The sequence below is a fragment of the Mustelus asterias genome, chromosome 1 (assembly GCF_964213995.1).
Source record: "Mustelus asterias chromosome 1, sMusAst1.hap1.1, whole genome shotgun sequence".
NCBI lineage: Eukaryota > Metazoa > Chordata > Chondrichthyes > Carcharhiniformes > Triakidae > Mustelus > Mustelus asterias.
The window spans coordinates 185,168,706-185,189,207 of NC_135801.1; the positions used below are offsets into that span (position 1 = coordinate 185,168,706).

A 20,502-nucleotide genomic window follows, 5' to 3' on the forward strand; every position below is an offset into this window, starting at 1 on the left:
AAGGATGTTCTTGCTCTTGAAGGAGTGCAGCAAAGGTTTACCAGGTTGATTCCGGGGATGGCAGGGCCGATGTATGAGGAGAGATTGACTAGGTTAGGACTGTTTTCGCTGGGGTTCAAACGAATGAGGGGGATCTCATTGAAACTTATAAAATTCTAACAGGATTAAACAGGGTAGATGCAGGGAGGATGTTCCCGATGGTGGGGGAGTCCAGAACCAGGGGTCACAGTCTGAGGATTCAGGGTAGGCCATTTAGGACGGAGATGAGGAGACATTTCTTCACCCGAAGAGTGGTGAGCCTGTGGAATTCATTACCACAGGAAGTAGTTGATGCCGAAACATTGAATGTATTCAAGAGGTGGCTTGATATAACACTTGGGGCGAACGGGATCAACGGTTATGGGGAGAAAGCTGGATTAGGCTATGGAGTTTGACGATCAGCTATGATCGTGATGAATGGCACAGCAGGCTCGAAGGGTCGAATAGCCTCCTCCTGCTCCTATCCTCTATGTTTCTATATAAATGGGACTAGTTCAGTTTAGAAAACCTGGTTGGCATGGACAAGTTGGGCCGAAGGGCCTGTATCCATGCTGTATATCCCTATGACTCTGAATGAACTTATAAAATACCACCATTTGAAAATGAACAGTTCAGACATTACTGCACAATTCCTCAGTAAGGATCTTTTTGTGGCCTCAAAGATGCATACCATTCGATACCAATCCCAAGGTAACATAGGAAAATACAGAAAATTCAAATGGAAAGGAACATGGGCATTAACAAATGGGCTGAGCTCAGGATCTCAAGTTTTCACAAAGTTGTTGAAACAGCCACTTGCAACAACGTGGAGCAACAATAACACTGTAGTGGCATATATAGATATCTTACTTGTTGCCAAAACAGGGAGTATTGAGCGCAGCCAGAGAAACTACCTGACCTTGGCTTTGTCAAACAGCCACACAAATTAGTTCAGGATCCAGTACACAAAATTACCTTTCTCGGCTTCATACTGAACTCATCCACAAAATCAGATTAAATATGTTGTCTCTGCAAATGCTTGCTGGCCTCAAATCAAAGTGATTTGCTTCCTCTGAGATTGGCAAATTAGTGGCTGCTTTCTCTGGTGCACAAAATGGGCCACTGCGTTACAAAGAGCTTGAAAAAAGGAAAAACATGGGCTTTGAAAGATAAAAGGTCATTTTGACAGAAAAATGGATCTTTCCCCAGCAGCTTGCAATGAGATCACTTGGTGCATTGACAATGCGCTAACTGCATTCCATAACATTGATAAGGGGACCCCCTTATCAATCATAAGTGATTCTTCAGGCTTAGGATTGGGTACATCCAATGGTACCATACACATTGGAGGGAGATGGAATGCTGAAGAGAAACAAAATTAATTACTTAGAATTAAAGGCTACTTTATTTGCCTTACAAGCTTTCTGTACACAATATGTACATAAATATTGCAACGCAACCAGACAATGACATACACAGCTTTGACAAAGGGTCGTCTGGACTCAAAATGTCAGCTCTTTTCTTTCCTTACAGATGCTGCCAGACCTGCTGAGATTTTCCAGCATTTTCTCTTTTGGTTTCAGACTCCAGTAATTTGCTTTTATCCAGTGGCATTCACAAACAAGATGAGAGGAACAAAATCACAGGCATGAAATGAACTAGCCAAGACTTTCTGTAAATGATGCATACCTGAAGACATTTATGTGAGGAAAAGCACTTTGGAAGGAGGAATGGAGGCATAGACTACTTTCTAAATGGGAAAATGCTCAGGAAATCAGAAACACAAAGGGACGTGGGAGTCATTGTTCAAGATTCTCTTAAGGTTGACGTGCAGGTTCAGTTGGCAGTTAGGAAGGCAAATGCAATGTTAGCATCCATGTCGACAGGGCTAGAATACAAGAGCAGGGATGTACTTCTAAGGCTGTATAAGGCTCTGGTCAGACCCCATTCGGAATATTGTGAGCAGTTTTTGGCCCCGTACCTAAGGAAGGATGTGCTGGCCTTGGAAAGAGTCCAGAGGAGATTCACAAGAATGATCCCTGAAATGAAGAGCTTGTCGTATGAGGAAAGGTTGAGGATTCTGGGTCTGTACTCGTTGATTTTGATTTGATTTATTATTGTCACATGTATTAACATACAGTGAAAAGTATTGTTTCTTGTGCGCTATACAGACAAAGCATATCATTCATAGAGAAGGAAACGAGAGAGTGCAGAGTGTAGTGTTACAGTTATAGCTAGGGTGTAGAGAAAGATCACCTTATTGCAAGTTAGGTCCATTCAAAAGTCTGATGGCAGCAGGGAAGAAGCTGTTCTTGAGTCAGTTGGTACGTGACTTCAGACTTTTGTATCATTTTCCTGACGGAAGAAGGTGGAAGAGAGAATGTCCAGGGTGGTGGGGTCCTTAATTATGCTGGCTGCTTTGTCGAGGCAGCGGGAAGTGTAGACAGAGTCAATGGATGGGAGGCTGGTTTGCATGATGGATTGGGCTACTTTTGCAGTTTCTTGCGGTCTTGGGCAGAACAGCAGCTGAGTGGGGGATCTTGTTGAAACTTACAGGATACTGCGAGGCCTGGATAGAGTGGACGTGGAGAGGTTGTTTCCATTAGTAGGAAAAACTAGAACCAAAGGGCGCAATCTCAGACTAAAGGGATGATCCTTTAAAACAGAGACGAAGAGGAATTTCTTCAGCCAGAGAGTGGTGAATCTGTGGAACTGTTTGCCGCAGAAGGCTGTGGAGACCAGATCATTAAGTGTCTTTAAGACAGAGATAGATAGTTCTTGATTAATAAGGGGATCAGGGGTTATGGGGAAAAGGCAGGAGAATGGGGATGAGAAAAATATCAGCCACGATTGAATGGTGGAGCAGACTCGATGGGCTGAATGGCCTAATTCTGCTCCTATGTCTTATGGTCTTATTTGGGTCAGTGCAAAACATTCACCTGGAGTCTTGAATAAAATAGTTAATGATAAATCAAGTAAATTCAATAGCCGTTTAATTTGAATGGGAAACCAAGTGCTGATCTTTTTGCATCATATTTAAGCACACAAGTGGAAAACTCTATTTCTTGACCATCAGACCCTGCTGCGACGGGAATAGATGCTTTTTTAAAATCAGCTCACAAAGATTTTTATCTGGGCATTTCCCCATTTTGTCTGACAAATAGATACAGAAAATTGAAGTGGAGGAAGCCGATGGTTTCATGATAGGACTGAGATGGCCAACACAGCGAAGTTGTTGAATTTACTGGGACAAGAATCAGTGATACTCCCAGCAATGAAGTGCTTAATTTCTTAAACTACTCCAGCAGTTTGTCACCCGTCTCTTAACATTACATCCTGCACATTGTCAGGATAAAGCTACAAGACAAGGACCTTTCTGCAGAAACTACCAATATCATTTTACCAGCCTGGCAGCCATCAAGTAGAAGCTATACACTACCCACATTGTGTAATGGATGTTTTTTTTGCACTAGAAACAAATTAATCCACTACAAATATCTGTGGAAATAATTTTGGAATTTTTAACCTCATTCTTTCACACACTGGGCTACAGTGCCATGAACAGGGGAGGTGATAGCCTAATGGTATTATTGCTAGACTATTAATCCAGAAACTCCACTAATATTCTGGGGGCCCCGAGTTTGAATCCCACCCACGGCAGATGGTGGAATTTGAATTCAATAAAAATTATCTGGAATTAAGAATCTATTGATGACCATGAAACCATTGTCGATTGTCAAAGAAGTCCATCTGGTTCACGAATAACCTTTAGGGAAGGAATCTGCCATCCTTACCTGGTCTGGCCTATGTGTGACTCTCGAGCCACAGCAATGTGGTTGACTCTCAACTGCCCACGGGCAACTAGGGATGGGCAATAAATGTTGGCCCAGCCAGCGACACCCATGTCCCACAAATGAATAAAATAAAACACAGTAAAGTCAGCTGTGTCTTCTTTGGTCTCACAGCTCCTACTCATCCATTTTATTACAGTTCTGTATAAACTCAAACCACTAATGCCAAGATATATCACATGGGATTTTACTCAACTACCTCAGAGAGCTTTTGCCTGTTTCGTCACATACTCTTCAAGAAATGTAAATGAAAACAAGAATGATCCCAGGAATGAAGGGTTTGCGAATGAAACGATTGAGGAGTCAGGGTCTATACTCGATGGAGTTTAGAAGGTTGATGGGTGGGATATAATTGAAACATAGCGAATACTGAGAGGCTTAGATAGAGTGGACATGGAAAGGATGCTTCCACGAGTGGGAGAGACTAAAACTCGAGGGCATAACCTCAGCATGAAGGGGTATTCCTTCAAAAATGTGATGAGGAGGAAGGATGGTGAATCTGTGGAACTCTTTGCCACAGAGAGTTGTGGAGGCCAAGTCATTAGTGCCTTTAAGACAAAGAGATACATAGGTTCTTGATCAATAACAGGATCAAGGGTTACGGGGAGAAGGCAGGAGAATGGGGATGAGAATCATATCAGCCATGATTGAATGGCAGAGCAGACTCTATGGGCCGAATAGCCTAATTCTTCTCCTATATCTCATAGTCTTAAAACATGCATGTCAATTGCTTTGGTGTCTGCACAAAGTCAACTGACCATACATCTACTGGAAATAAGCAATATGTAAAAAAAACTCCTACTTCCTTTATTTTCCAAGCAAATGACCTTCTGAAGCAAAGCAAATCAGGGAAAACTGGTTGCAAAGCTGCACCAAGAGCATTCCCATCAGATCCATGTTTTTGTTTACGAGCGTCTGAGAGAATATTTGCCTCATACTGATCACTCGTGTCCACTTTAATTAGTTTTGTAAGAGTAGTATTTTCAGAATGAAAGACTTGAACTTGTTCTTTGTTTTTTTTTGAATAGGAAGCAACATGATCCTCAAGAGAGGGAATTGCCAGAGAGAGCATATTTTCATTTTCTACATGTACATAGATTTACAATACAAACAGGTGAAGCACAGTGTTGGGCATTACTGTCTCTGCTCTTTTACATGTGCACCTGTCAATGGATTACATTGAAAGCACTGCAGAAACTGCAAATTTGACTAAATTTGGTTTTCATGTCGTACTGTATGAATTACAAATGAAATATCCCCAGTACAATTGTTTTGCGCTACCACTGCAAGGCCTGAGTTTTAATTTGAAGATCTTTTGTTATTTCGAACAATCAGCATTATGAAATAAAATCGCAAGACTAAATGAGAACGTACCCGTTCAATGTCAGATCTTGACTTTATGAAGCAGGGGAAGCGAGTGATAACGTGCCCTCCACCCCCTCCCAGGACTTTGCATACAACTTTAACTTGACATATGTATTCAACTACATAACCGGTCTACGTGTTTTCACGTTTACTTTGCTACTGATTACATGTGCCACTCTTCACTGCCTGGAACAAAATGAAATTCAACCGTTTGCATTAACAGAGCTCAAACCGTGCACTCACTTTCGTGATTGCTTACATATCTTCGAACGAGATCTCACATCTCTCACTCCATTGTGAGAAAGTGAAGTTGGAACGTGCTCAGAGATCCAGGGGAAAGGAATCTCAGAAGGCAAGACTGAAGCCATTGCTGCAGTCATCTGAACAGGAGTAGGGTTTGGAAAGAATTCCAAGTTGGGTTCTTCATTGGAAACTCTTGTAAGAAAGACAAGGTTTTCATGAGACTGGTTGACTCAAAATATGACAAACATCTGGGTGGATTTTTGAGATATCCATGAAATCTGTTTTGGTCACATCTGTCATTTAATTTGGAATGTAGAGTATCTGACCAATTCGCCTGTTAATTCACATGTACCTCACACTTACCTGAATGTTAGAGTTTAAGATAGATATTGTAAGTTGTTTTATCTTTCTGAATTTGTTTATGTCTGTAAAGACATTGCTGGGATATCGGAGTTTTAATTATTTACTTGTGTTTTCCAACCTTTTTGTCTGGTGTAATTTTTCTTGTTTTAGAATTACTTAATTCTGTGTGTTAAAATTTCATCCCAGACTCCATTGAATTTGTTCAGTAACTTTCCTCCACAGTTTCTAAAAGAAAGTTAGGATCTATCAAGCCAGATTTCACTCTGGGATTTGACTTGTCTAGTATTATCAGTTGGGGTCAGAACAGAAAACCTCTACAAATATTGGCACACAAGAATCAGCCACTCAAGATAAACTGCAACCTGGAATTTCAAACTGTGTTAACATAAAGAGGCTCCACAGTGTCATAGAGTCGCATAGCACAGAAAATATCGAGTGTTATGATATTTCAAGGGCTCATCCAAATATTTTTTAAAGGTTGTAAAGTTTGCAGCCTCCGCTACCTCCCCAGGCAGTGCATCCCAAATTATCACCACCACCACCCTCAGTGAAAAAGTTTTTTCTTAAATTGCCTCTGAATCTTCTGCCCCTCACCCTAAAACTATACCCCCTCGTGATTGACCCCTCAACCAAGGGAACCAGCTGCTTCCTACTTACCCTGTCCATATTCCTTATAACCTCGTAACTGCACGCACATTAAATCACCAATTTTTAAAACATTAATTGATGGAAAACGTATTCCAGCTACACTGTGAATTGCCCAAGTATCTCCAACTCAACAAACTGGGATAAGACAATAACCCATTTTGAACAGGATATCACCTTTCTTAAAAAGGCAAAATCAAGAATTGCACATGAATAGATTAACTGACTGCACGCTAGTATTGGCTCACCAAGGAGTTGGAACGTCTCGTTGAAGTTGTACAAGACATTGGTAAGGCTACACTTGGAATACTGTGTACAGTTCTGGTCACCCTATTATAGAAAGGATATTATTAAACTAGAAAGAATGCTGAAAAGATTTACTACCATAAATCAAGTACTACCAGGACTTGATGGTTTGAGTTATAAGAATAGACTGGGACTTTTTTTCTCTGGAGCGTAGAAGGCTGAGGGGTGATCTTATAGAGGGCTATAAAATAATAAGGGGCATAGATCAGCTAGATAGTCAATATCTTTTCCCAAAGGTAGGGAAGTCTAAAACTAGAGGGCATAGGTTTAAGTAAGAGAGGAGAGATACAAAAGGGTCCAAGAGGGGCAATGTTATTTTTACACAGAGGGTGGAGAGTGGCTGGAACAAGCTGCGAGGTAGTAGTAGAGGCGGGTACAATTTTGTCTTTGAAAAAGCATTTAGACAGTTGCATGGGTACGATGGGTATAGAGGGATATGGGCCAAATGCAGGCAATTGGGACTAGCTTAGGGATTTTTAAAAAAAGGGCGGCATGGACAAGTTGGGCCGAAGGGCCTGTTTCCATGCTGTAAACCTCTATGACCATTTTAAGACCGAAGTACCAAATATTGCAGGGCAGCTATGATTCAGGTCCCAAGCTTTCTAAACCATGGCTGCAGAAACAAGGTTAACCCACAATGTGTAGGAAGAATAACAAAGCTGAATACTGTCAAATTAAAAATTTTTTAAAACTGGTAACATTTTTAACTCCCTTAAAGTTTATGTTAATAAATCAGTCACTGCAACTGGGCTTGAGTTCCTGAGAGAGCCACTGTTATCTTTAACTAAGTTTCCAGAAACATGATTTGCCAGTCTTATTTGACCTTTCTTTGCACTGGTGCTTATTGTTCCAACATGTATAAACTGAGCTGGGTTTCTATTGTTCTCATTACACAACTCCCCCCGCACCCCACCCCCCCATCAAAGAGATAATGTTTCAGTGTTGGGGGTGAGGGAAGATATCTCAGGAACATCATGTTTGCCAAGAGGAAACAATGTCTTGCGAAGCATGTTTTTGTAACTGAAAATAAATATATATATTCAAAATACATAGAATAAGGCTTTTTACAAAATCGAACAGCAAGATTAAAAATAAAAATCTACACTCAATGAAATCAAACCCAAAAGGAGAAATTTCAAAAATTGGTGATGCAATCTTGAAGGCTCCTCTATTATATCTCTTCTAGATATTCTATCTCGTTCCTTGAGCGCTGTCCCGAGTTGCAGTCAGGGGGGCATTACGAAGACATTTCCCACTCTTACGAAGGGTCATCTAGACATGAAATGTTGGCTCTATTCTCTCCCCACAGATGCTGTCAGGCCTGCTGAGGTTTTCCATCATTTTCTGTTTTTCTTACAGCAGAGAAGGAGGCCAATCAGCTCACCAATTCCACAATGACTCTCTGGAAAGCAATCCCATTTCATTGCTCGTTCCCTATAGTTCTGCAAGTCCCTTCCTCAACAGCATTCCTGCACTTCCAGAAAAATAAAATCCCATGACCTTTTCATTTCCCAATTTTAAATCGAAATATTCCATGACAATTTTTTCTGTCAAGTTACAGCTTTAGACAAGCATTGGAACCTTGCATTGTGTGTTGGTTATGCAATAACCTCAATTTCAAAACTATTCCTTTTGGGTTCTATGAAAAGTGCTCATGAGGTCACCAGTCGATTTACTTCAACTTTATTCTACACATGGGAAGCAAAGCAAACAATCACAGAGATGTAATGATGCACTTTCACAGACTTCATTAGAAACACAACAGTTCTAATTAATAACTACAGCAGCCACACATCTGCACATAGTTCCCAATACTGCTTCAGAGGAGTCCATCCCCAGGAGTGATAACCCACTCTGCATCCTAATTGGTCACCCAGGTCAGGTGACCCTGTATTGTTCTTAAAGGGGCAATCACCACATCCCTCCCTCTTTCACTCCTGTTTACAATCTTCAATCACTAATTTACTCAATTTAGAAATTCTAACTAAACATTGTATACATGTGCTGGGAATTTATAAAGTGAGTCTTTGAAGGGTTTTTTTTGGAGACCGGCATAATTCTATAGTCTGAGATACTTATACACAAGATCAACATTAACAGCAACTACAATAATGGGTGCTTATTCTGGCACAACCAGTTCATTACTTCTTGCTACCACGGAGACATCAGTTATGTCGATAACAGATCAATCAGGTACTCCAGTGCTTATGAGTTCAAAAACATTTCTTGATGGCAACACTGACTGCTGGAGCATCTCCAAGTGGTCCACGTGTTTACGAACAATCTGTCCCTCCCTACTTGGTACGATGGGTTCTGGTCTCAGGGACAGTAATTCCAGGGATCTAACTTGATCCGTTATCGAAGTTTCAAATAACGACACCATGTCATGTTATGTATTTAATATCTTTTTTATTATTGCAGTGGTGATGGCCCATTGATAAGATCTTGAGGCATGTGTTTTTAAACATACACGCTTTTATTGGTAGGCTTTAACTATGTACTGTATATAAATCACTGTGGGTGGTACGACTCTCCAGTTCCACATTGGCTCTTGCTCTGCCAAGCAGCTGACATTATAATGCCTGCAGGCACATATCATCACAATGCAACAAATGTCATATGTCTTGACAGTTGTTTCACAATCTTCGTCTGTCATGTGTGAAGGGATGGTCGTGGTACTCTATACTTAGGTGGTATGACAAAGTTTCTTCTCTTTCCAGCATTTCAATTCAGCATCTTTATCGTTGGCCATTTTATCAGATTGGTTCTTGTGCTTTTCTATTAGTGTGACCATTTCAACAATCCTGTTCTGGCGCGTAATCGCAGTTTCTCTCTCTGTCTGAATTATTGATTCTGCTGTCAATTTCAATCATTTTACCTCATCGGGCAATTTTTCATTGCCAAGCTTCACTTCTTCAAGCTCTTATTTTCCTGATTCAATTTTTCACTGGACTTGTTCTTATTTTCTGGTTGCTTTTCACAGAGTTGAGCATAGTCTACATTGTCTCCTTTACTTCATTTTATAATTTCTTTTGCAACTTCTTTATTCTCCAAGTTTGTTGTCATTTCATCTTGTTGTTTTAATATGTTCTCTAAAGCTTCACTTCTTTTTGCTGATTCCTCTTGACGTTCAACGGTTCCTAGTTTGCTTTGAAGTCTTTAGTTTCTGTGTTTCTTCTGAGGGGAATCCATCATGTTCAGACGTTCAAGTGAAAACAAAGCAAGTTTGTCCAATCTCTCCTCATAGCTAATACCCTCCAAACCAGGCAACATACTGGTAAAGCTTTTCTGTACCCTCCCCAAACGCCTCCACATCCTTCTGGTAGTGTGGCGACCAGAACTGCACGCAGCATTCCAAATGTGGCCTGAACTTCTGTACAGCTACACATGTCAATTTTTATACTTTATGCTCCAGCTGATGAAGGCAAGCATGCCATCTGCCTTCTTGACCACCTTATCCACTTCTGCTGCCATTTTCAGGGAACTGTGGACTTGCGCGTCTTTCTGTATGTTAATGCTTCTAAGGATTCTGCCATTCACTGTATACTTCCCGCCTGCATTAGACCTTCCAAAATGCATCATTTCACATTCGTCCGGATTAAATTCCATCTGCCATTTCTCTGTCCAAGTCTCCACCCTATCTATATCCAGCTGTATCCTCTGGCAATCCTCCTTGCTATCTGCAGCTTCCCCAATCTTTGTGTCATCCGCAAACCTACTAATCAGACCACCCTACATTCGCCTCCAAATTATTAAAATATATTATAAACAACAGGCATCTTAGCACTGATCCCTACAGAACACTACTGGTCACAGATCTCCAGTCAGAAAAGCACCCTTACACAGCTACTCTCTGTCTTCTATGATCAAGCCAGTTCTGTATCCATCTTATGAGCTCACTGCACATCCTGTGACTACACCTTTTGCGTCAACCTGCCATGAGGGACCTTGTCAAAGACCTTGCTAAAGTCCATGTTGACAACATCCACTGCCCTGCCCTCATCAATCATCTTTATCACTTCCTCAAAAAACTCATCAAGTTTTTCAACAAGCTCAAACAAAGTCTGTGGCGGCACAGTGTTAGCACTGCTGCCTCACAGCATCAGTAACTCAGGTTCATTTCCAGCCTTAGGTCACTGCCTGTGTGGAGTTTGCACGCTGTGTCAGCGTGGCTTTCCTCAGGTGCTCCAGTTTCCTCCCACCATCCAAAGATGTGTAGGTTAAGTTGATTGGCCATGCTCAATTGCCCCTTGCCAGGGAGATTAGCAGGGTAAATACATGGGGTTACGGGGATAGGGCCTGGGTGGAATTGTCATTGGTATAGGGATTCTATGATTTAAAGTTTGTGAGACACGATCTCCCCCTCACAAAGCCATGCTGCCTATTGCTAGTAATTCCAGATGCTTCCAAATGCGAATAAGTCCTGTCCGTAAGAATCCTCTCCAATAATTTCTCTACCACTGATGTAAGGCTCACCGGCCTGTAATTTCCCGGATTATCCCTATTTCCCTTCTTAAGCAGAGGGACAACATTGGCTAACAGCGATTTTGTTTTTTAAAAAAGTACTCCTCTAAACTTTATTTTTCTTAAAATATCCTCGCTGGAAGAAAGTTCAAAGAAACCAACCTGTATCTTAATAGGCCAGGTGAAGTTGTTGACGTACACAAAGAAGGTTATATTGGGATTGTTGCGAAAATCAAACTTCTCGTTGGAGAAGCTATCCTTGTATTCCTTGATGTTGGTCTTTGAAACAATTGGCATTTCTTCACCTGGTGGCGTGCCTGCTATAAAGTACAGAATCAAAATTCATTTAAAAAAAAAAATTGTATACTATTTGCAAAAGCACAAAACTGTTCAATAGGTGAGAAAAACATGCACATTAGTAAACAAACTCTCGAGATGGAGATAAAAATGTGAAGCTAAATGTATTTTATACAGCCAATATAGCAGAGAAAGAATATGTTTACACATAGCTCAACATAGCCAAAAATAAAAATCACTGATCAAGTTCACGTCATATATGCAGCTAAGACAACAACTTGTAATTACATAGAGTCTTTAAAATTGAAAAACATCCCACAGAATTTCACTGGAGCTTATTATTAAACAAAATTAGGAGTTATTAGGGAAGGTGGCCCAAAGTTTGGTAAATAACAGGCATTATAAGGAGCATCTTAAAGGAAGAAAAAGGAAAAAGAGGTCGTGGTAAAGTGGTTATGTGACTGGTTTAGTGATCAATGTCACTTGGGTCACTGTCTGTGTGGAGTCTGCACGTTCTCCTCGTGCCTGCTTGGGTTTCCTCCCACAGTCCGAAAGACGTGCTGGTTAGGCATATTGGCCTCGCTAAATTCTCCCTCAGTGTACCCGAACAGGCACCGGAGTGTGACGACTAGGGGATTTTCACAGTAACTTCATTGCAGTGTTAATGTAAGCCTACTTGTGACACTAATAAATAAGCTTAAAGAGGCCAAGGCCTAAGCTCTGCGGACACAGGTTCTATTCTCACCACAGCAGCTGGAGGAATTTAAATTCAATTAATAAATCAATTAATTAATTTTAAAAATCTAATCTCAGTAACAGCGACCATGAATCTACCATTGATTGCTGTAAAAACTGATGATGATATCGATGATTCAAATATCTCGGCTAGGGGACCCGCAATTTCCTCCCTTGCCTCTCACAATGTCCTGGGATACACTGCATCAGGTTCCGGGGATTTATCTCCTTGATGCGCTTTAAGACTTCCAGCACCTCTTTCTCTGTAATATGTACACTCCTCAAGACATCACTATTTATTTCCCCAAGTTCCCTAACATCCATGCTTTTCTCAACATGAGAAATATTCATTTAGGATCTCACCCATCCCTTGTGGATCTGCACATAGATGACTTGTTGATCCTTAAGAGGCCCTACTCTCTCCCTTGTTACACTTTTGCTCTATGTGTATTTGCAGAAGCTCTTTGGATTCTCCTTTGCCTTATCTGCCAAAACAATCTCGTGTCCCCTATTTGCCCTCCTGATTTCTCTCTTAACTCTACTCCTACGCCCCCTATACTCTTCAAGGGATTCACTTGATCCCAGCTGCCTATGCATGTCATGTGCCTCTTTCTTCTTCTTGACCAAGGCCTCAATATCCCAAGTCATCCAGGGTTCCTGACTTCTGCCAGCCTTGCCCTTCACTCTAAGAGGAATGTGCTTACCCTGAACCCTGCTTAACATGCTTTTGAAAGCATGCCACTTACCAGATGTCCCTTTGCCTTCCCAATTAACTTTTGAAAATTCCTGCCTGATACCATCAAAATTGGCCTTGCCCCTATTTAGAATTTTAACTTTTGGGCCAGACCTATCATTCTCCATAGCTATTTTAAAACTAACAGAATTATGGTCACTGGTCCCAAAGTGATCCCTTACTAACACTGTCACCTGCCCTTCCTTATTTCCCAAGAGGAGGTCAAGTTTTGCCCCTTCTCTCGTCAGGCCACCCACATACTGAATCAGAAATTCCTCCTGAATACACTCAATAAATTTCTCTCCATCCAACCCCCTAATACTATGGCTGTCCCAATCAATGTTGGGAAAGTTAAAATCTCCTACTATTACCATCCTATTTTTCTTGGAGCTGCCTGTAATCTCCTTACATATTTGCTCCTCAATTTCCCGCCGACTATTTGGGGCCAATAGTACAACCCTATCAAAGTGATTTCCCCCTTCTTATGTCTCAGTTCTACCCATATAGACCACAAGCTTTCCCCATAGATTCACCAAACAACAGCCTGACATGGTCATACTCACTTCATGGATCAATCCTCTCATCTAGTGAGCATTTGTTGCATCCCCTCAGGTAAAAAGGTACTACTTCCTTAGGTACAGAGACTAAAACTGTACCTGCACTGCCTGTGTGGTCTCACCAAGTCCTATACAATTGGAGCCAAACTTCCTTACTCTTGTACTTCAACGCCATTCACCAATAAAGGTCCACATGCCATTTGCTTTCATCATTGTTGGCTAAATCTAAAAGAAATAGCCTAGCAAGCTATTCAGTTTTGCAACTTGCAGTCAGTAATAGATGCTGGTCTTGCCATTGTTGCCGAGATCCCATGAATGAATCAAAATGATTTGAATTGACTCAGCATTCCCAGTCTTTTAAAGAAAGGGAGATCCGGATTTTCACTATTGTTGGTGTGAAAATGTGATCCTCGATTTCACACCAAAATAGTTTAGCTCTAACTTTAAGATCATACCCTCCTATTCAAGATCCTCCAACAACCAGATCTCATATTTTAATCATTTAAGTATTTGTACGATGTGGTGAATCCACACTACACCCTATACTGCTGTTAATACATTGGAGTGATTGTTTAGTTGACGTAAACCAAGCTATGAAGTACTCCTTGCAGAATTGTAAAGCAGTTTGCTGATACCTGCCCAACCATTGGATAGCTAACAGAAGGAAAATTACTTTTTTCCCTTATGCTCTCATCAGGCAAAAGCTGAAGAATGTGGTAGATAGATATACATCATTCCAAGGAATGAACAAGCTAAATCATAAACTGCTGCTTCTAACTTATGTAAAAATACACAATATATTAAATCACATCCCCTTAATATATTTAAATGACTATACCATCAATCTTACCCATAAAGCTACTGGACCACGTGATGTTGAGATTGAAATTTTTTGATGCATTAATAAACATGTCCAAGTCTCGGTTTTGCTGAAAGAGAATGAATAAAAGGTTTGTTTAAAAAATATTTCCAGAGAATTAACACTTAACTAGTACTGGAGTGAAGAGAATAATAAGCAGTGCCAAGGATTGCATGACTATGAGTCATGTTGGAAAATGTTGAGGTATTCCTAGAACCTATGAGATTTTTTTAAAAAAGTTAAGTAATTTGCATAAGAAACAGGCTAAGACGACCTTAAGTAGCTTCAGGCATCGCTATACACTCAAGCTCCGAATTCACTTCACAAGATGAAGCAGTGAGTGCAACTGAAGGCTGCAAAAAATACAAGGCAGCCAAGATAACAACACAAAAGCCCATGCAGGTGACCCCATTGCCCAGGCCTTCATCAGAAACCTTGACATGCTTCCCACTCCTCATTTCTCTCCACCCGTGCAGGATTTCTAACAAATGAATGGCTGCTTTTGCCTAATGAGATTTTGTATCCTGTGGACATGTCTGCAAGAAACCGGCCAGAGGCACACAGACTCGCTTCTAATAGAGACACTGAACTCGATTAAAGCCCCACCTAAAGTCAGTCACCAGAGATACTTACTTCCTCAGGGGTGGCTACAAAGTTGATGGCAGTGTAGTAACGATCATCCTCTTGAGAGAGGCTAAAGGTGAACTGGTAGTCGATCAGCAGAGTATCTGAGAAAGAAAAGAAATGAAAATGATGAGCTGAAATGCAAGGGGCAGAAACATCCACTTAAAACATTATGGATTTTTAGAGAGTCTCATGGGGGTTTTTTTAAATTATTGATGCGAGGTGGGTATCGCTGGCTGGCCAGCACTTATTGCCCACCCCTAATTGCTCTTGAGAAGGTGGTGGTGGTGAGCTGCTTTCATGGACTGCAGCGATTCAAGAACGCAGCTCACCACCATCTCCCCAAAGGCAACAAAGGATGGGCAATAAATGCTACCCTGCCAGTGAAGCTCTCAGCCCTCGAATGAATAAAATCACTCTCAAAAACATCCCACAGTACCGTTCGGATAACTTAAAGTTGAACTTTCTTTCTGAAAACAAGGCCAAGAATTTTAAAATGGAGGTAGTACTTAACCGGGAGCCAGTGTAGGTCAGCGAACACAGGGGTGATGGGGGGACCAAGAGTTTGTGCCAGTTAGGTCATGGGTGGCAGACTTTTGGATGACCTCAAGTTTACAGAGGGTAAAATGAGCGAGGCCAGTCAGGAGTGTATTGGAATAGTCAAGTCCACAGCTGGCAAGGGCTTCAGCAGATGTGCCAAGGCAGGGACAGTGTCAAACAAAGTTACAGAGGTGGAAGCTAGCAGTCTTTGTGATGGCACATATGTGGAGCAATATTCCTATGGTTAGAAACTCGGTTCAATCAAAAAAAAATTAACCATCAAAAATAAAATTAAAACTTGCAATTCTATGTGCCATGGTAGCACTGGTAGGAGTGACTACCTTCTCATTCTTCTGGAGATCAGGTCTCATCTTCACAAGGAAGTTGTGGCCCCCCATTTGTCACATCACCGTCCGAAATGGAATGGATTAGGAACAGATCTAACAGCTCGAAATTGGGTATCCAAGAGGCACAGTTAGGGATTAGTGGCAGAACTTCGTATCACAATCTATAACCTCATGGCCCTGCATAGAACTTGTTCCAGGTGACTAATCCCATTTAAATGAAACATGTGGAAAAGAGCAAGCTGAGAGCAACATCAGCATCAAGATGCTGCCAAACTGATGAAGCTTTAACATATATACCTGAATGTATTAACAGCAGCAGAAGCAACATGCAATGCAATCCTACAATCAATGGATCAGCTCAAAGCTCTGCAATCCAGCCACGGTCAGTCATGAAAAACAGTATACAATGAAGCAACTCACAGGAGAGGAAAGCTCCACGAATAAGCCCATTCTCAATGAGAGTGGAGCCCAAAATGAGAGCAAAAGATAAGGCTAAAGCTGTTACTTAAGCACTAGGTCAGTGCTTTTCTTTGCTGTCATGATACGGCATTCTCTGCACTTTCCGATAGTCAGACCGCAGTGAAGTCGCACTAAAACGCCGAGGGTTTTCTCACGTTGTGGAAACCTAGAAACTACAAGCAGGAGTAGGATATTCGGCCCTTCGAGCCTGCTCTATTTTGATCATGGCTGATCATCAAATTCAACATCCTGACCTCATCTCCCACCATCCTCCCCATATCCCTTGATCCCTTTCACCTCAAGAGCTATAACTAATTTCTTCTCGAAATCACATACGTTTTGACCTCAACTACTTTGTGGCAGTGAATTCCATACATTCGCCACCCTCTGGCTGAAGAAATTTCTCCTCACCTCAGTTCTAAAAGGTTTACCCCTTATCCTCAAACTAGGACCCCTAGTTCTGGACTCCCCCACCATCGGGAACATTCTTTCTGAATCTACCCTGTCTAACCCTGTTGGAATTTTATAAGTTTCTATGAGATCCCCTCTCACTCTTCTAAACCCCAGTGAATATAATCCGAACCGACTTAGTCTCTCCTCATATGACAGAAATTAGCCTGGCAAACCTTCGCTATATTCCCTCTATAGTAAGGACACCCTTCCTCAGACAAAGATACCAAAACTGCACACAATACACCAGGTGTGGCCTCACCAACGCCCTATACAATTGCAACAAAACATCCCTATCCCTTTATTCAAATCCTCTCGCTATGAAGGCCAACATACCATTTGCCTTCTTTACTGCCTCCTGTACCTGCGCGCTTACTTTCAACGACAGATGCATGAGGTCACCAAGGTCTCACTGAGTTACCACCCCTCTCAATTTAGACCTGTTCAAGTAACAATCTGTCTTTCTATTATTGCTACCAAAGTGGATAACCTCACATTTATCCACATTATACTGCATCTGCCATGCATATGCCTGCTCACTCAGCCTGCTTAAATCACACTGAAGCATCTCTGCATCCTCCTCATAGCTCACTCTCCCACTCAACTTTGTATCATCTGCAAATCTGAAGATAATACATTCAGTTCCCTCTTCCAAATCATTAATATATAATGTGAACAGTTGGGGTCCTAGCACAGATCCCTGCAGTACCCACTAGTCAATGCCTGCCAATCAAAAAAAGATCCATTTATGCCAACTCTTTGCTTCCTATCTGCGAACCAGCTTTCTATCCATCTCATGTCATGGACTAAATCTTGTTGCCACCTGTAACCACCATTGATCACCATGTTGTGTTATAATGATAAAATACACTGGGCTTATTTACTCTATAAGACACAAGGCACTAATTGCTCCTAAGGGATTGGGCAAACACGTAGTGGGTTCATTTATAAAGAGACATATGAGAACAGTTATATATGGGCACAAAGCTTGGAGACATCAAAGCAAAAATGAAACAAGACTGGATCACATGACATTTCCCTTCTCACAATGTCAAGCTGATATCCCTTAAAGGCATATTACAACAGGTTAGAGCGCATTAAGTGGCCATTTGGCCTGCCATGATTGTGTTGGCTCTCTGAAAGGTTAACAAATGCCACTCTCCCTCCTTCTCTGCATAGTCCTCCTTGCATATTATTCCTTCCCAGATAATCTAATTTCCTCTTGAATGCCTCGATTGAACTTGTGGAATTTCACCTCAAAAACGTTTCCCCTAATCTCACCACTGTCCTTGTGAACGCTGTCCCATTGTCTGAGACAATCGTAGATTCATAGAATCCCACAGTGCAGAAGGAGGCCATTACCCCATAGCCCCATACATTTACCCTAGCTAGTCCCCTGACACTAAGGGGCAATTTAGCGTGGCTAATCCACATGCGTTTTGACCTCAACTACTTTGTGGCAGTGAATTCCACACATTCATCACCCTCTAGGTGAAGAAATTTGAGAGGAAACCAGAGCATGCAGAGGAAACCCATGCAGACATGGGGAGAATGTGCAAACTCCACACAGACAGTGACCTAAGCTGGGAATCGAACCCGGGTCCCTGGCGCTGTGAGGCAGCAGTGCAAACCCAGTGTGCTACCATGTCTACAAGTCGTTCTGGTACACCGTGGGTGGTGAAACGTTGACAAAGCATCTCAAGTGTGATGTGCAAAGTTGTGGACCTAATTTTGAATACCTCCATCCATTTCGAATGGGCATCCAGTAACAAAAGGAACATCACACCCATAAATGGGCCAACGTAATCCATGTGAACTCAAACATAGCCAACCTGGCCATTCTCATGAGTGCAGGGGCGCTGTAGCTGATAGCTTTGGCTGAAAGTGTCACATTGTTTGACATTCCTTTCTATATCAGCACCAATGTGAGGCCATCAGATATAGCTTCTCGCTAGCATTTTCATCTCTGACATGCCCGGATGGACACTGTGCAATTCCTCAAGCATTAACTCTCTTCCTGGTTTGGGGGCCACCACTTTGCTTCCCAAATGATGACACCATCCTCACAAATGAGTCATTATTCCTGAGCTGATAGGGCTTAATTTCCTCTGAAGTGCTCTCATTCCACCAGTAACAGCTATCCAGTGGCACTTACTCAGCAATAACCTGCTCAACGGTACTCAGTTTGGGTTCCGCCAGGGTCACTCAGCTCCTGGCTTCATTACAGCCTTGGTTCAAACATGGACCAAAGAGCTGAGGTGAGAGTGACTGCCCTTGACATCAAGGTAGCATATGACCGAGTATGACATCATGGAGCCCCAGCAAAACCAAAGTCCATGGGAATCAGTGGGAAAATCCTCACAGGTTGGAGTCAATATCTGGAACAAAGGAAGTTGGCTGTGGTGGTCGCAGGTTGATCATCTCAGCGCCAGGACATTGCTGCAGGAGTTCTTCAGGGTAGTGTCCTATACCCAACCATATTCAACTGATTCATCAATGACCTTCCTTCCATTAGGTTGGGGATGTTTGTTGATGACTGCATAAAGCATCATTTGTGACACTTCAGATACTGAAGCAGACCATGTCCTAGTCCCAACCATATTCAGCTGCTTTATCAATGATTTTCCTTCCATCAGAAGGTCAGAAGTGAGGATGTTCGCATGAAGAGCTTTGTCACCATAGATACACATAAAGGGCTGTATCAATACACAAGTCTACCATTTGGGGTTTCGATGGCTGGTGCCATCTTTCAGTGAACTGTGGAAAGTTTTCTGCAGCGTTTGCCCAGAGTGGTCATTTATTTGTATGAAGTCCCAATAACAGGGTCCACCAAGGAGGAACATTTGGCATATTTGAACAAAGTTTTGAAGAGATTCCAGAAGGTGGGAGTGCGCCTAAGAGAGAAAGTGCACCTTCCAAGCAGATGAGATGGCTTATTTTGGTTATTGGGTTGATACTCAAGGTGTACACCCAATGGAAGACAAAGTGAAAGTGATTAAGTAGGCAGCGGCCCCTAGGAACACCTCAGAACTTTCCTTGGGATGGTCAACCATTAAGGGCGGTTTCTCCCAAATCTGTCGATATTACTACTTAATACTTAAGACTTATCTCGATAGCCATATGAACGGAGTGGGAATGGAGGGATACAAAAGAATGGTCTAGTTTGGACCAGGGAGCGGCGCGGGCTTGAAGGGCCGAAGGGCCTGTTCCTGTGCTGTATTGTTCTTTGTTCTTAATAGCATCATTGCATGCACTGTTAAAGCAGCGCCAGAGGTGGTGTTGGAAAGCACCACAAAAAGAAGCTTTTAACCAAGTTAAGCAGGCACTTCAGTTAGTGCATTTTGATCCCTGTAAGTAGATCGTACTTGTATGTGATGCATCAACAGGTAGGGTTGGGGCTGTGTTATCTCACACAATGGATGACGTGTCCAAGAGACCCATTGGTTATGCATCAAGAACCTTGTCAGATGCAGAAAGAGGCTACTCCCAGATAGAAAAAGGGCGACTGCTCTCACAGAATCACAGAACCCCTACAGTGCAGAAGGAGGCCATTCGGCCCATCAAGTCTGCACCAACCACAATCCTACCCAGGCCCTACCCCCACATATTTACCTGCTAATCCCTCTAACCTACGCATCTCAGGACT

At 42.0% G+C, this 20,502-nt stretch overlaps 1 protein-coding gene across 1 annotated transcript in view; it reads right to left on the reverse strand.

Annotated features, from left to right (window-relative positions):
• The window catches only part of atrn (attractin), a 394,947-nt gene that overhangs the window by 159,914 nt on the left and 214,531 nt on the right, over positions 1-20,502 (reverse strand). The window contains 3 exon segments of the mRNA XM_078199200.1: positions 11,418-11,575; positions 14,428-14,506; positions 15,070-15,164. Of these exon segments, the coding sequence (XP_078055326.1) occupies positions 11,418-11,575; positions 14,428-14,506; positions 15,070-15,164 (332 nt within the window).